The 16,745-nt window shown below is 31.3% G+C and overlaps 2 protein-coding genes across 3 annotated transcripts; both read left to right on the top strand.

Moving 5' to 3' along the window:
* Positions 1-565: 565 nt before the first annotated feature.
* Positions 566-16,498, top strand: LOC148627507 (peroxisome assembly protein 26-like). 2 transcript variants are annotated; one of them, XM_088574144.1, is made up of 5 exons: positions 566-755; positions 10,145-10,285; positions 11,002-11,327; positions 12,496-12,630; positions 14,517-16,498. In XM_088574144.1, the coding sequence occupies exons 1-5, from the start codon at positions 586-588 to the stop codon at positions 14,615-14,617; spliced, it is 873 nt and encodes a 290-aa protein (XP_088430270.1). In that variant the 5' UTR covers positions 566-585; the 3' UTR covers positions 14,618-16,498. The 2 variants fall into 2 exon arrangements, with proteins under 2 accessions (XP_088430270.1, XP_088430268.1); XM_088574142.1 differs by having other exon boundaries at positions 566-770.
* Positions 1,608-5,220, top strand: LOC148627508 (uncharacterized). The gene is made up of 2 exons (XM_088574135.1): positions 1,608-1,983; positions 3,110-5,220. Exons 1-2 carry the CDS (start codon positions 1,664-1,666, stop codon positions 5,076-5,078), a joined length of 2,289 nt encoding a protein of 762 aa, XP_088430261.1. The 5' UTR covers positions 1,608-1,663; the 3' UTR covers positions 5,079-5,220.
* Positions 16,499-16,745: the final 247 nt, after the last annotated feature.

The following is a 16,745-nucleotide window of genomic DNA, read 5'->3' as shown; positions in this document are numbered from 1 at the left end:
GATTGAACTTGTATGGCAACTCATTCATTTCATTTAAATATGCTGCAATTAAACAAGAAGAGTGTATAAAGGTTTCATGCACAGGAAATCTACAAAAATAGAAATTAGTGGCATGACTTGAGAGGGTGGGCATTTTTCTTAATCAGCTTTAGAGGAGTGGGCATATTTAATTTATTATCATATTTAATTGATTAATATTATAATTCATTTATTAATTATTTATTGGTCAGAGATGAGGAGTCCCCCCCTCCACTTTTCCTGTCGGTAAAAAACTTCATTAATTGCGTCATTTTTTTTTTTTCGATTTCAAGGTTTTGGGGCTGAACACAAGCCAAGGATCATCTCTTCGATCAAAAGTTATTTCACATCTAAAAAATATTTTAAACAATTACTTACACTCTGTGTGTGTGTGTGTGTGTGTGTGTGTGTGTGTGTGTGTGTGTGTGTGTGTGTGTGTGTGTGTGTGTGTGTGTGTGTGTGTGTGTGTGTGAATTATCATTATAAAAACAAATTACGCGCATTTATAAATATCAGTGTGGCGTTTGTATAAAGGTACGAATGTAAATGAAGTCACATGACTGAAAAATGGCTGCTAAAGAAATAAATACTTCGACACCAATGAAAAGCGAAAAGAGCAAAAATCTTAAATATACAACAACTGCAAAACAATATTTAGATAGTGCATACGACAAACTACTCTTCAAAGAATTTCAAGGATGTATTAGAACCTGTGAAACCGGGATAGTTCATGCAAAGTTAGAAGACAACGGGTATCCTTCATATTCATAAAATCACCTAGCTGCGAAACGTAGCTCTAATTATTTTTTTGTTGTTGTATTTTTTAAAGTCTAGAACGCAAAATAAAAAAAAAGATCAAGAGCTACGATTTTGCAGCTAAAAATCACCTTACCCATGTTTTAGTTACTGGCTTGCAGAGTTTGGTATAATTTAAAGTGTTTGGTCGGGGTAATTATCTTGGGAGGAATACCCTACATGCAATCTTTTCAAAATGTGTCGTGATTACCATTTAAAAATTTACATTGTACTTTAAGAATTTACCAGCACCCACCAATGTATTTTTTTGTCTTTCATACATGTACATGTAATCCGGTACTACGAATCACCGGAATGACCCGTAATCACCGAAATGCCCCTACAAATCACCGGAATGCCACCGAAATGCCCCTTATTTTGTTGTAAAACTATTAAAATTTTATAAATATTGATTCTATGAGATGTTATGAGGTATATCTACATAATAAAATTTTGATATTTTTACACGAAGATTTTTTATTGAAAGAAATAAATATTAGCATCAAAGAAAGATAACTCTCGCTTATTGAAACATGAATGTACTCTGCATAATAACCGATTACATACAGAAAACGATGCAAGTTTTTATCTGTTTAATAAATTATTTGCCAATCAATTGTATAACAAATAATAATTTATTTATTTTTTGTAAAAAAGGACAATTGAAAAATTGCCCTTTTTTTAATCTTGCCGATAATAAGTTCTACCGCTCGTCGTTCAAGGGTCATTTACATAATTATACAAGCTAATTATAAATCAGATCTGAGAATTTAATAATTATCACCAAAATGCAATCTTAATTAGTTAATTTCTAATGAAGAGACAATAATTGTTGACACTAGTTTTTTTTATGATCTTAAACTTGTATTTGATCTTCCGCTTCTCATCATTAAAAAATAAAAATGTATATAAGGTTAAATATATTTATGTTCTACAATCATACCACATTCTGATATTCAGTATGGCTGGGTTATACCCCTGCACTGAATGCAAAAATGAATGTGGTGAAGGCACCATACAATGTAATTTGTGCACCCGATGGTTGCATGTTCAATGTGTACCCATGTCCGATGTGCAGCTCAAGTCATGGTCGCAACCCATGCTGACCTTCCTCTGCCGCAAATGCTGCTTTGTGAATGGCGAGTTTGACCTGCAGAAATCCTTGCAAAGGTAAAATTTCATTTATATATTTTTTTTAAATCCGGGTTCATATATTTATTTATCAAGTCTATCATAATTAGTACCATACTGAATTTTTCCCCACGGAGAATTACACTGTACATAGCTTTAAAGCATAAAGTCTATTCAGTTCTAATTGCTATGAGTAATATTCACTCAGAGTGTCTGATTTTAGATGAATAATTGATGAGTTATGTTCAGCTAAATGTCAAATTATTAGTTTAACGGTAATTACCCGGCTTAGATTGAGCAAGATGCAAAGCCGACTAATTATCAACAATCATTTTCTATGAGTAGAGTTCAGAAAATCACAAATTAGAATAACTGTACGATGCATATAATGTGATAAAAATTATTTTTAACTTTAAGAAAAAAAAAAGCGATGTGTTCATAGACGTGTATTTAAATGTTTATTATTCCTGATTTTAAATTTTGAGAGATTAGGTTTTTTTAATAAAAATTTTCAATACAAACACCGAATTAGTGATTCCTTAAAGATAATAGATGTCAACATTCTGTTTGCAGTGGGGTGTTAATACCTACCGTAAGGAGAACATTACGCAACATTATGCAACAAATATATCTAGCAAAAGATGGCTTCATATAATTGAGCCATACGGTTAATATAATCATGTATACACAATGGCATAACATGTATATACATTGGTATTTAATTAATGTTACAATTTAGCAAACAATCATTTTCTATGAGTAGAGTTCAGAAAATCACAAATTAGAATGACTGTACGATGCATATAATGTGATAAAAATTATTTTTAACTTTAAGAAAAAAAAAAGCGATGTGTTCATAGACGTGTATTTAAATGTTTATTATTCCTGATTTTAAATTTTGAGAGATTAGGTTTTTTTTAATAAAAATTTTCAATACAAACACCGAATTAGTGATTCCTGAAAGATAATAGATGTCAACATTCTGTTTGCAGTGGGGTGTTAATACCTACCGTAAGGAGAACATTACGCAACATTATGCAACAAATATATCTAGCAAAAGATGGCTTCATATAATTGAGCCATACGGTTAATATAATCATTACAAATTCGTTCAAAGTGATTTTTGAGATTATCTGTTTAATACATTTCAATTGTTTTATTTTAGGCTCTTGGCGGTTTTAGACAGCAAACCCAGTGTAGTGAAAGCGGCTGCGACATCTGAATCCTTGTTACTTGAGACTTACGGTGTGAAACTTCCTGAACCGACCGAAATAAATAAAGCTCATTTAACAATCGACTCTGTGTCTGTTGACATTTTAAGGATGTATCATCCTGTTCTGCTTTCTAGTGTGTTCCCAGCAAAGACTGTAGGTGATGGTAACTGTATGTACAGATCTGTGTCAAAAGCTCTAACTGGGACTGAGTCCTTCCATGTACTGTTAAGGTTACTTTCGTCCATTGAGATCCTGACCCATCCACAGTTCTACGATACCGCGCACCGAAAGCACATCGACCTTGTCAAAGACAACAGAATCGTGCCCGGTACATACAAAGACATTATAATTGACTCTCTCAAAATTAACGCATATTCTAGTATGATGCACATGTATGCATTAAGTGCTGCACTAGGCAAACCCATCAGGTCATACTACCCACCTCAGTTGTTAGCAGAGTTTGTGTCAGAACCTCATACGAGGAAAGTAGTTGGTAGGAGTGTAAATGTATCTGAACAACCGATTGTTACTCTCATGTGGACACAAATGATTTTTTCAGGTCATTCATTTTCTCATGGAAATTCTAAAAGAAAAACAGAGTATGTCCGAACGCCCGCCTTTGTTATGAACGAAATGTCCGATTTACTTAAAAACGGCAAACCAACCGAGGTTTATAACAAACTCTCCATTAAATACGACGAATTAAGTGGGCCAACAAGCAAACGACAGGTTTATGACAAAAAATTAAACGACTCAAAGAAAGACAGACGGAATGAGGACGGACATGTGGTTAATAGGCGAAATATAGCTGACCACATAAGCGAGATTGACAAATTAGTTGCAAATGGCACATCAATCGTGAAATCAATTGTTAGGGATCAGGGTAAGGCACCATGCCTTATCTTGTATACAGACGAACAGATGACGGACATTAAAAACTTGTGTTGTACAGGCCAATCAATTTTAGGAATTGATAAGACCTTCAATCTGTGTGATATGCATGTAACAGCCACATGCTACAAGCAAGTTAGCGTAGTTTCTGACAATACGGGGGATGCACCAATTTTTCTAGGCCCATTATTTATACATGACAATAGCGACTTTGAATCATATAGCAATTTCTTCAATCATCTTCGTACAAAACTAGCAGGGACAGACAAATCAAATCTTGTTTTTGGGTCAGACGAAGAACAAGCCCTTGTGAACGCAGTTATCACAGCATTTCCCGAATCTACACATCTGCTCTGCAAACGTCATCTATATCAAAATACAAAGCAGAAGCTGATTGATGACTGCGTTGACAAGGCCGATAGGCAAAGGATCTTAGACATGATTTTTGGAAATGACGGACTAATTAATGCTGACGAAAGTATCTGCTTCGACGCAAAATCTGATGACATAGAAGACGCATCTAGAGAGTTGTCAGGCAAATTTCACAGGTACTTTCAAAACAAATTGAAATCAAATTTGAAAGAAAAAGTCAACAAACCATTATGTACCGGGTTAGTAGAAAACGCATGGACTAACAATAATTCAGAATCTCTCAATCACATCTTAAAGCAAGCTATAAATTGGAAATCGAAACCCCTCTTAGACCTTGTCAACATCCTGACAACTCTCATAGAGGCCCAATTTAAAGACATTAGGAAGGCAATCGTTGGCACAGGACAGTTTAGGCTTGCAAAGACCTACGAACACTTTGGGGTGACAAGGACTGTTTGGGTATCAAAAACGACAGAGGAGCGTGACAGACACTACAAGCGTTTAAGACAATTTATTCCCAAAGACAAAATGACTGTTACTTCTACGGACGGTAAAATGACTGTAGTTCAGCCCAGGTCACTAGGCAAAAAGATTGGTCAGCACAAACGAAAAATTAACGAGAGGACAAAGACATTCAAAAAAACGAAAACAAAGTAAATGTTCAGCTAAGTGAATGTTCAGCTGTTTGATATTAACAGTGCGTACGCCGTATCTTGTTGTTGAGATGCCCAGAAATGGGTAGGACTCCACTGTTACTATTAAACCTCTTCGCATGGACATCTAAATTATTTTTTTCAGTTTATTGTTTGTTTGTATTATATTATATATTATATTATCGTCTTTATTATCAATCAGATGAATTTTAATCATGTTATGTGATTTAAAATAGTAGCTATATGTCATATGCCTGAGACGCTTCTTAAATAGTTGCTGAATGATTTTACATGCTTATTATCATTTATATTTTTATGATGTGTTAATCCTTACATTTTTTTAATAGTAGCTTCATATATTCTGTGTTTTGTAAGAATTTGCTATCTGCTTTGCTGACATATTATTGACTGTGTACCAATAAATAAATATTATGAACTAATTTCAGCATTTAGTTATCAATTAAAGTCTATGAAGTATAAATCATATTGAGTTTCCACCTGATTACTGGTAATTACTAGAGATTGCGCAACATAGTCTTTATCTCCAAGAGTTATCGCTCTTTGAACTAATTGACGCTTCGAGAAACAACACTTTAAAATTAAAATATTTAATTATGGTAGGAATTATGCATTTATGAAAATATTAAGCATTAATCTTTATGAAATTCATCATGTAAAGTCATTTGAAGGGGCATTTCGGTGATTTCAATGGGCATTCCGGTGATTTGTAGGGGCATTTCGGTGATTACGGGGCATTCCGGTGATTCGTGTTACCCCATGTAATCCTTCATTTAAGCATTATTAGTAAATGAATTTTTTTTAAAGACAGGCATTAAGATTCCATAAAAATCCCTGCACCAAACTAGAATTTAGAGAATGATATATATTGGTCCATACAACACTAGGCACACACAAAATTAGGAAATCCTTGAACATAAATGTACAACATCAGACACACATAAACTTTTCGTCATGATAAAAATAGTTTTCTGACATGCGCCATCTTGGAACAAGGATTTTTATAGTAGGCAGGTTTGGAATCTCGCACTTGTTTGTTGTATTTCACACTTGCTTGTTGTATCTCACATAGAAAGATACAATCATACTCCTCACTTATATTTTCAAGAGTGTTTTGTAATTGTTGGTTAATAAACTCAATAAATGGGAATAGAGCACAGCTATAGATGATTTCTTTTATACACCAATAAATGATTTAATTTGATTTGTAACAATCTTCTGATTGGTTGGCTCTCTTTTGGTACACAGGAAAATGTGCCACATATGATAATCATATGGTGCTCAATTCATATGATAATCATATGGTAATCATAAGACAATCATATGATATTTATCATATGATAGTCATATGTTTATCATATGATTCACATGTTAATTTTGGCATGAAAACATGAATATCATATGTAAACTGAAACATGTGATTATCATATGGTACTCGATTTATATGATAATCATATGATGCAAACCATATGATTCTCATGTGTGGCACATTTGCCTGTGTAAACCAAGTTATTTTGTATAACCGGGCTTGGTACTTTAACATTATTAACGTTGATTGGTCTGTACTTGGCAATTCAAATAATCCCTCCCAAACTACAAAATTGTAGCGTTTTGAATAAGAATCAGTTATCAGTATTTTGACTTCCACCAGGTGGTAATGAAACTATACGGAATGTTTCTCATTTTTTAATGTGTTATACTCAATATCCTGGTTTGGGCCAGTTTACACTTTTCATAAACTGTGAAATGGTTTATAAGTGTAAACTGTCGCAAACCAGGTAATTTGGTATAACCTGTAACTCTGTTCAAAAATTAGGAACATTTCTTAAAATAAAATATAATCATAAAAATGTTGACTACAAGTCAATAATTTGGACCAAAAGGAATGAGTTTGAAATATAAATCAGTATTGCTGCCTTTGCTTACAGGACATCGCAATTTTGACAAATAACAATTTAGTATTTTCCCACACACAAAAAATACAAAGGTAAGATTTCATTTTGGATATTTTTTTTCTTACATCACCTACACTATCAACATCACAATCAGACCTTGTATTGTACACTATAGAGGTAAATATGGATGTTTTATGATTTATAAAAAGCCCTAGACTGGCCTCATTTCAATACATACTGTTAGACAAACTCAAATAAATGCAAATTAAGTTCATTGTTCATTGTTCTGACCTATAAATGCCGTACTATTAGAACAAAATCAGCTTCAAGTCAATAATTTGGACCATGATGGAAGAGTTTGAGTTTTAAATTACCTTTTTGGCCTCCCATTTAATGGTTCTAGCTGGGTTTAAAATGGTCAAAAGGGCAATCTGATTAACACTAAATATTGATTACATAGGGATTCTACATTTCATATGTCAGTATTTCATTAAGAACAGGTATATTCTCTTTTTACAATGCTACAACTTTTCATCGTAATCAGATGTTAATCATGATTACTTGCCAATGTAATCATTCATATAATCAATTACTTTTAGAAATGCTGTTATCATTTTTTTAATTTAATCATACATTTCACAAAGTCAATTACATTGAAAGTCATTGGACCCATCTCTGTTTTACATTAAGCAAAGATCAGGTTTTACTTGGATTTTTATCAAAGAGCTCATTTATAAATTTTCTGTTTTATAGTTGCCAAAAATTATATATATAGATACAGGTTCAGGGATATTACACCATATATTTTTGGCTTGAAATCAAGATTAAAAGCATACCAATTCTATGAGTTTTATATTGAAAATAAGAATAATGATGTTTTGCTTATGAAAAATTTTGGGCTTCCTTGCACACTATGTTTCAGCGACACCTTTTAATTTTTTTATGCTAATGAACTTTTTCAGCATGCATATTAATATTTTTTAAGATTAGGTACATGCATACAATGTATGTTTAAAGAAAAAAATATGAAAGTGTACAGTAAATGAACATGTAACAAAGTATTAAACGAATTTGAAATTGTTTTGGATTTAAGAAAAAAAAGTAAAATAAATATTTATAAAACTTACCCCTACTAAGGGGGTAAGTCATGTTGTCATGACTAAGGGGGTTAGTAAGTTTTCCATGCCAATTGTTATCCAATTAACCTTACCCCTTAGTCTTGGCGGTATGACTAATACCATAGTAAGGGTTACATTGTAGTTTTACAAATTATTTTTTTGGTCATTTTCTCAATTCCAAAACAATTCCAAATTCAAATCATGCCTTGTTATGTATACATTTGTAGATTTATATACATTCCTATATTTTTCATATCATAATGATTTTAAAAACAATATTGTCACACAGTTTAAGTTATCTTATCTTCATGTATAACCATGTACACCCTTGTCAGGTGGTGATGTAAGGGTGAAATGTAAAATCCTGACAATGTATACATTGTTCATGTAAAGTAAATAAAAGATGAAAAAATAAATGAACATATTACCCTTTTTTAATTTTTAATAAAATGAAATTTACAGAAAATATCCATAAATACATTATTTAACATAATTTTAAAACTTAAATTTGTTCACAATTTAATACATAAATCAGTTGTTTCTTAGAGTATTTTGTAATTAGTGATAATACATAATGCAAGTATTGCGTGATGTGGGTAATTCTCGAACACCGCCATGAAATTTCAAAATAAATTGGTTTGTTAAGCGACAGCTGCACATCTCTTTAATTACAGATATATGGTAGAAGGGATGTTTCTCATTTTCCTTCAACCGGACAAAATGCTCATAATTAATCAGTTCACCTTGTGATTTCTGGAGAGGTTGAAAAATAAATCTCTGTCTGTTTAACTTCTCCTACAACATAATGATAAGAGGTTGGAATTTCTTTCCTCTATTCTACAAAACAGCTTCCCAGACAACCTCTAGCATTAATGGACTACCATTTAGACAGGCCATGATTCATGTTATTTCATGATAATTCTTGTGTCTGAACTTTCTTCCATGACAACCAGTTATTGCACTTTTTGAACAAGTTCTCACTGCACTCATTTGATATTCTGTTAAAAAGATGCAACAATCATCAAAAAATAGAAATACTAGTAAACATAAAAGTGACATGTAAAGAGACAAACATTAACCTCTTATTAAAATAACTGCCATCATTTACATTTTGTTTAATCTAACAATAGGATATACTACTTACATTTCTGTATATACTCACTGTACACTAGCACTGTTCATAGTAAACTGGAGACGTTTAATGCTTACTCAACAAGCCAGTGCTGATTAGATTTTAGCCTGTGAATGAAAGGCAGATAGCTAAGAATATATTGAATGTCCTTATTTTCCTGGAATCATATAGGAATCATCCTTTAGTCTGTCTGTCCGTCCATCTGTCTACTAGGCACAACTCCCCCTAAACTGCTCAAGGGATTTTGAGAAAAATTCATAGGAAGGTTGGATATCAATGTAGGTGAAAAGAAAGGAATATCATTACTAAAGGGAAATAATCCAAATTAAAGGTTTTACAGCTTAAAACCTTATAAGTGCAACTCCTCTTTTACTGCTCAAGGGATTTTGATGAAATTTTATAGGAAGGCTGTGTATCATATGTTATGTTCATGAAGGAATATAATTGCTGTCAGAGCAGTCTAAAGGCAGATTATCCAAAATAAATGTTTTACATGTTAAAACTTTGTAAGCACAACTGTGCCTTGATTACTCAATGGATTTTGATGTTATTTTATAGGAAGGTTGGGCATCATATGTTGATGTGCATGAAGGAACAGAATTACTTTCGGAGGACTCCAAAGGGAGATAATCCATATTAAGGGCTTTACATGTTAAAACCTCGTAAGCACAACTCCTCCTGAAACCGCGCAAGGAATTTTGATATTATTTAATGAGAAGATTGGGTATCATATGAAGATGTGCATGAAGGAATATTATAACTGTTGGATAATTCCATGGGGAGATAATCAAAATTGACGGTTTTACATTTGAAGTCCATTTGAAGTGGGCGGTATTCTCTTTGTGAGCTTGCTCACAATATTTCTACAATTAGATGCATGTAATTTTAAAATCAAACCATCTTTCAGGAATCCAGACATTGTTGAAGCCCTCTGCATTGTTGGTATTCAAGCCTATGCTGAGTTAAACCATTGGCAGAAAGTTCTACCATTTGTACAGAATGTATATAACAGCATTGAGGATTGTCCATTTAGAGTTGTCCAGTTATGGTACATTTAACTTGCTTAAACTGCATGGATTTTTTTATGTATTACATACAGTAATAAATAATGAATTATTGAAAATTATCTTTTAAATAATGTTTTATATTACCATTGGTGTGAATATCCATGTAGAAATTATACTTATTTTGAAGTACATTTTATGTACATAACTGTATACATTTGTACTCCATTCTACTTTCAATTCAAATGACCTTTCTGATCAGCCAATTAAATTTCATTTGTCATGTTTTTGAAAGCATTAATAAAAGGGAAAACACCCAGGATTATAAAAAGGTCATCTGAACAGAAAGATGAATGGAGTGTTGTTATGTCCTGCATTCATTGACTGAATGGAACAATTGATAGGGTTAATTTGAATTAGATTGACTTGTTATATTCTGTAGTCTCACTCATTTTAGTTTCAGTTTTTGATTTCAACCAATGCATTTCTAAATTGCTAATAATTAGTTTGTACATGTATACATATTAATGTTTCAATGATTTCATCTATAACTTATCATTAACGTTTTAGGTACTGTAATATTTTCACTTTATGTGTCCTTAATGGCATAACTACCAACTTATAAGCTGGTCAAGGCTAGGTTACAGAAATTTTGGACTGAAAAGGGGGTTCCAACTTAAATGTCAATCGACTTATACTCAAGTATATACAGTAAGCATATTGAAAATGTGCGTGAAATGTGTTTTATATATTTTTACAGCATACTTCTTCATGCCAAAGTTGGAGAGTACTCACAGTGTTATGTTATTGCTAGTATTTGGTTGAAAGCTGCAAAAAATTTCAGTGATGTTAACTATGTTTCATTAGTAGAAATATACATTGTCAACATTTTATTACCAAGAAATGAAAGAAATCGTATAGACTCATTCTTGGATGCATGTCCAGGGTTAAGTTCGTCACAGAGAAAGAGAATGTGTACAGAATATGTGGAAACAACAACTCAAGTTGGAACCTCAGCTCAAAATATTGATACTGGAAGACTAACAAGAGAAATTATCAGCAAACAAAAAGCTACAGTTGTGAAAGGTGACGAATAGGAATTAGCAAATCCTTTTTTAAAATAAAATGTTCATTTTGTCAATGTAAAGTATAGATATTTTAAAGCTATACAAAATATTTTATCATTTATAAAAGGAATAAATTCACTCTGGTAGCACATACATATGTAACATATGTTGACCAGGGGTCTAATGACTTTCCCAATTGCCTGATGGCTTTAATTTCTGATAATTTAGTGTAAACAAATTGAGAGATTTATAAAAACAGTGTTTATTCTTTGGATTCAGCAGTCAGTATCTCTATACATAGTATCTAAGCAGTTTTATTGAACTTAAATTTAGAATCTAAAAACAATAGGAATTTAAGGGTAATAACTCTTCTCTTTTAAGCTAAAAATTAAAATAAATTACATAATTGAAACAGCTTTATAATTTATTACCTAAGACTGAAAAATAAAAGTTAAGAACAAATATATTTGAATAAAAATCAAAAGTTTAATCTTATAATTTTAAGTTTGAAAATTTAAATCAACTTAATCAAAATTTACATTAAAAAGAAAAAAAATCACAATAAATGACCTCAATTTAGAACTTAATGATAATGCTTACTTAAAAACAAGGTAAAGCTACTTACGAGAAAACAGAGAAAATTCAAGTTAATGTTACTTTGGTGCTCAATATTAAAAATACTTAATTTATTAACAAATGACAAGTTTTCCCACAAGAAAAACAAAAATAATGATCTCCACTTGAACATAATAAAGTATGAACTTAATTATAACCAGAAACAAAACCTGAACTTATTCTGAAAATTAAATAAAACATGTTAATTATTTGAAAAGCAAATGTAAAATTCACAATTAAACAAGTCAATTCTCCCAGAATAAAAATCAAAATCTTATTGAAATGAAATAAAAATAAATAACAAATGATTTGTATACAGAAATAAAACTAATCAATGATAAAATAAAAAATATATTTATATGGAAGTATTTGTATAAATTAATTATAAATGCATTACTGATTATCTGAGAAAGTGACCTGGTAACATAATGAAAAACAAACAGATTGATTTTCAGTGAATTTAAAAATGACCCAAAGTTTCAGTTGGATTACATTAGTTTTTGTTAGTTTTCAAAGTATACCACTATTTCAATAAATATAACTTTCGTAACAATTGACATGTTTTGTTCCAGATTCCTGGTTACTCAGTGTTATAAAAAAAGTCAAGTTTGCTCTGTTCGGAAGTGCACCAGTTTACAGCTTTAGTCTAGTGAAATTCACCATAATCGCAGTTTGTTTGTATCTCATATCTTTTGGTCATCAAAGAGGTAAATATGTAACATGATTTACTTACCAGTCCATATGAAAAACCAAATGACCAATAAGAGCTCTTTTGGTCTACACATGCTATATCTTTACATAACCATAATACTTTCTTTATTCAGATCTATATATTATGAGAAAACCTTACTCTCATCTCCCACTAAAACCTACTAATTCAAACCAAATCAAGAAAGATAACTCTTGCCAAATGAAACAACAGAATGACCAACTAAGACTGGCTGATCTGCAAGTGTTTCTGAATTAGAAATAAAAGTGAATTGTGTGTTTTTTTGTTTTTTTTACGTATGTGAGTCACCCACTTTCTGTTTTTATTAAGACTGCTACTTAATGCAATACATTTTTGTGAATATTCTCCTACAAGCAAAAACACTAGAAGAATATAATTTTCATTAGGCTATTCCAGGAAAAAATGTATAAGGGGGTTGGATAGCATCTTCTAAAAATTGAATGGATGGGGGTATGTCAAGGCATACATAGTAATACTTTGTTATGAACATTTAATTTTAATTCTATAGGTGGTGGGGTATAAAAAAAATGTACGGTCCAACCCTCCCATACACTTATTCCTGGAATAGCCGGTATTGAGTTGCCAAGTCATTTTATCTGTTTCACCAATGATGAATATAGGTCCAGAAGCCCCTCTACACTGTATGTCCAGCATATTCTGGTGTACATACATGTATGTTGTTTAACCTGTCACTTAAGAAAAGTTTTATCATTATTCATATGTTGCCTTTTGTTGAAATAAATATTGAAGATGTGTACCAATGGACAGATTAGACAACTACTTTCCTACATTTTTAGTATGTTGAACCATGGCTGTATAATACTTCCATGGCTGAACCTAGCCATTCTTGTCACTTTATGTTTTGGAGTGTACCTATCAAAGATGTACACCTACAGTTCTATTGTAAACAAATATGAACATAATAAATATTTTAACTGGTGATATTTTTCAGTTGAGTATTGCTGAAGTAGTATTTCTACAAGTAATTCTTCTTAATTATTATATAGATAGCAGTGATTTACCGAATGTTCCCAGTGTAATTTTTTCGATAATTCACACTGTGAAATAAATTTGGCAATTTCACTCTCACGCTTTCTCCGCCAAAACTTGAAAATATCAATCTGCTGTTCACAAAATTTTAAATTTATGTTGAAAATAACAATGAATAATGGAGGAAATCTATATAATAAATAGGATAATCAATTGGTTATCGTGGATAACCAGAATATGATCACTCGAGCCAGGAACGCATTAAGACTTAACTCGTGCACGGAACAAGTTCCATACACTTGTTATATCTAGGCGTTCTTTGGCACTCGTGATCATATTTTGGTTATTCACTCTTTCTAATGAATTATCCTATCAATCATCTTTTCCTACTAATAAAATTTACTGCAGCAAATTTCATTATTTTTTGTACAACATTAGATTACAGAAAATATCTTCTACTTTACTTCAAAATCACTGTCTGCATATGTCTTTTTGATTAGTCATAAAGCTAAAAGCTGTTTTAATTAGTCTTAAGCACATGAGGATCTTAAGCTTGAGTACTTCAGATAAGGTATTTTTGATTAAGAAATGTCATCATTCATCTTATGCTTATTATCTAAATATCAAAAGCAATGTTATAGAAAATAAATAAAATGCATTTTAATGATATATATTGCAGTAAATTATAAAACATCAATTAAAAATTTTACAATTTAATGTCACTAAAGTAGATAGTCTATTTCATTCATTTATAAATTTACAGAAGTCACTGATATCTGGAAAATCTAATGTTGATCATTTTTTGAAGTAAAGGGTATGATTTTGAATTAATGTCAATTTGAGTTATTTTAATGTAAATTTTCTATTTTTTAGGCTTCCTGACAAGTAACTTTGCCAAAGTGGGAGTGTTATTTGAGGGATTTATTAAAGTTTTTAAGTCTTTGTTTGCACCAAACAGCTATATAATGAGGTGATTATGTTCTTCTCAATGGCAAATTAAACCATACCAAGATCATGATGAGAAAACAGCACACAGACCGAGGAGCTCAAAGAATTCACACATACTTCACCCATCATTCCATGTCAGGATGAAACAGGAAGTGAAATGTCAAAATTCTAAAACTTAATCGTGTACATTCTTTTGATCACTATTTAATCTGTTATTTTTCATAATAATCTTAGTATAATGATAGTATAGTGAAAAAATGTTTTGAGAATTTACATTTTTTTGGTCGTGTAACATGTGTAACAGAACTATCAAACAAGTGATGATTACATCTTGAGAAAAAATGACTAAAAGCAAGACTTTGGTTGAAAAAATTTTCAATTAAAGGGAGGCAACACCAATCTTTTTAAAACATTCTATTATTATTTTCTCTGCACATTCAGGCATCTTCAACTAGGACAATTCATTTGAAAAATCATTGTCCATGCCATGGAAATACATGACTTATTGAACTTATACAGTCTACTTGTTTCTCATACTTTCTGCTTGTTTTTATTAATTTAAATATAGGAGAAAATTGAAGATTCTGTATTAATAGACATTTAATAGGACACTTGAAGGTGGTTAGATAATTCAAAATAAAATCAACATGTAGGGCAAAATAATGGATTTCCTCTATCCTATATTGATCTGTACTTCTTCGTTGGTTGACTTGGTGGATGATTGTCTCCCTTTTTTTATACTACAACAGTGTGCATTTGATGTAAGAAACTTTGTTTTCCTTGTATCATTTAAATTTGTTTCATTTTAAAAAAATGACATAAACATTACAGTGGATAAGGTCATATTGGTATGAGAAGGTGATGGTCATATTTTAATCTGATTTTGCTGTGTCCCAGTAAATACAACAGTCACATTAAAAGGCAAATTGTAGAATGATGGTGTTCTTTAATACATGTAAAATGTATATTATCATTATAGATAGAGATTGTTTATCTGAAAATGTTCATAGTTGTCAAGGTCATTAGCAATGTGCAATAGGGCATTATTTTCATTATTGTTATGGGTGTTTTTCTTTTGCACGAGTTCACTTTTTGATTTTCGTAGTTAAAATGTACCATTAAATTAGTGATCCTTTTGCACCAGAATTCAGGTAAATTTATATTTGATATTATTTTAGTGCTACATTAGATGTGTGGTATGGTTATTGTATGTTATTCACCATTTAAAGAAAATCTCTTTGTAATTGGTTGTTCATCTCTTTGGCAAGTATAATTATAAGACATTTAAGACTTTTATTTTTGTTAAATAATGTAAATTTAGACCCTCCTCCTTTTTCCAGGCTTTGGACAATCAGGTTTTCCTGGCTGAATTAATGTTCATATTAAAAAAAGTTATTGTAAAATAGCATACAGATAAAAGATTAAACTATTTTCACTTTATCAACGGCTGAAATTTGTATCTAAAAGTATGCACAAATTGTCGCCTAGTGAGTTCTCCAGACAACAACAGATTGTATTTCTCAATGAGGAAAGCTTCCTTCTCAGTAATTTTTCTCATATGAACTGCTGGTGCACTAGTTACTTCTCAGCTTCATATATGTTGTTGCTTGTATTATTCTTTAGATTTTTACCTTTTTGGCATTTAATTTCCTTATTTGTATTTGGCGCAAAAGCATTACATGGAAATTTTTTTGCACAATTCAACTACGATTTTGTATCCAATTTGTGCAAAAGACTATGCCCATTGTTATGTATATATATTTTGTAAGTTTTGTGTATACAAGTGGATTTTGTATCTTTTAGACAGAGATAAAATTATATATATTGAGTGCTATCATACCAAATCAAAAGAATTGAAGAGAACTTTAAATTGATTTATAGGTGTTTTAATAAAAGATTTAATTGGTTTTTTTTTGGTTTTTTTTATCTTATTCTGTTTTTATTTGGCCAGACTGACCTGAAATATTGCACCTACACAGGCCTTTGATTAAGCAAATTTCATGAAGTATCATCACCTTCAGGTATCCCTTTTCAATGCTGAAAGTATTTCAGGTCACGTTGAGCTGATTTTAGTTACAATTAAGGTTCTATTCGGTACGCGTAATTTCAACTTAAATGTCGACAATTAAAAACAAGTACTATCTTTTAAAAATG

The sequence above is a fragment of the Perna viridis genome, chromosome 1 (assembly GCF_037379345.1).
Source record: "Perna viridis isolate PV_CMFRI_1.1 ecotype Kerala chromosome 1, ASM3737934v1, whole genome shotgun sequence".
Taxonomy (NCBI): Eukaryota; Metazoa; Mollusca; class Bivalvia; order Mytilida; family Mytilidae; genus Perna; species Perna viridis.
This window is presented reverse-complemented; position numbering and strand designations above follow the sequence as displayed.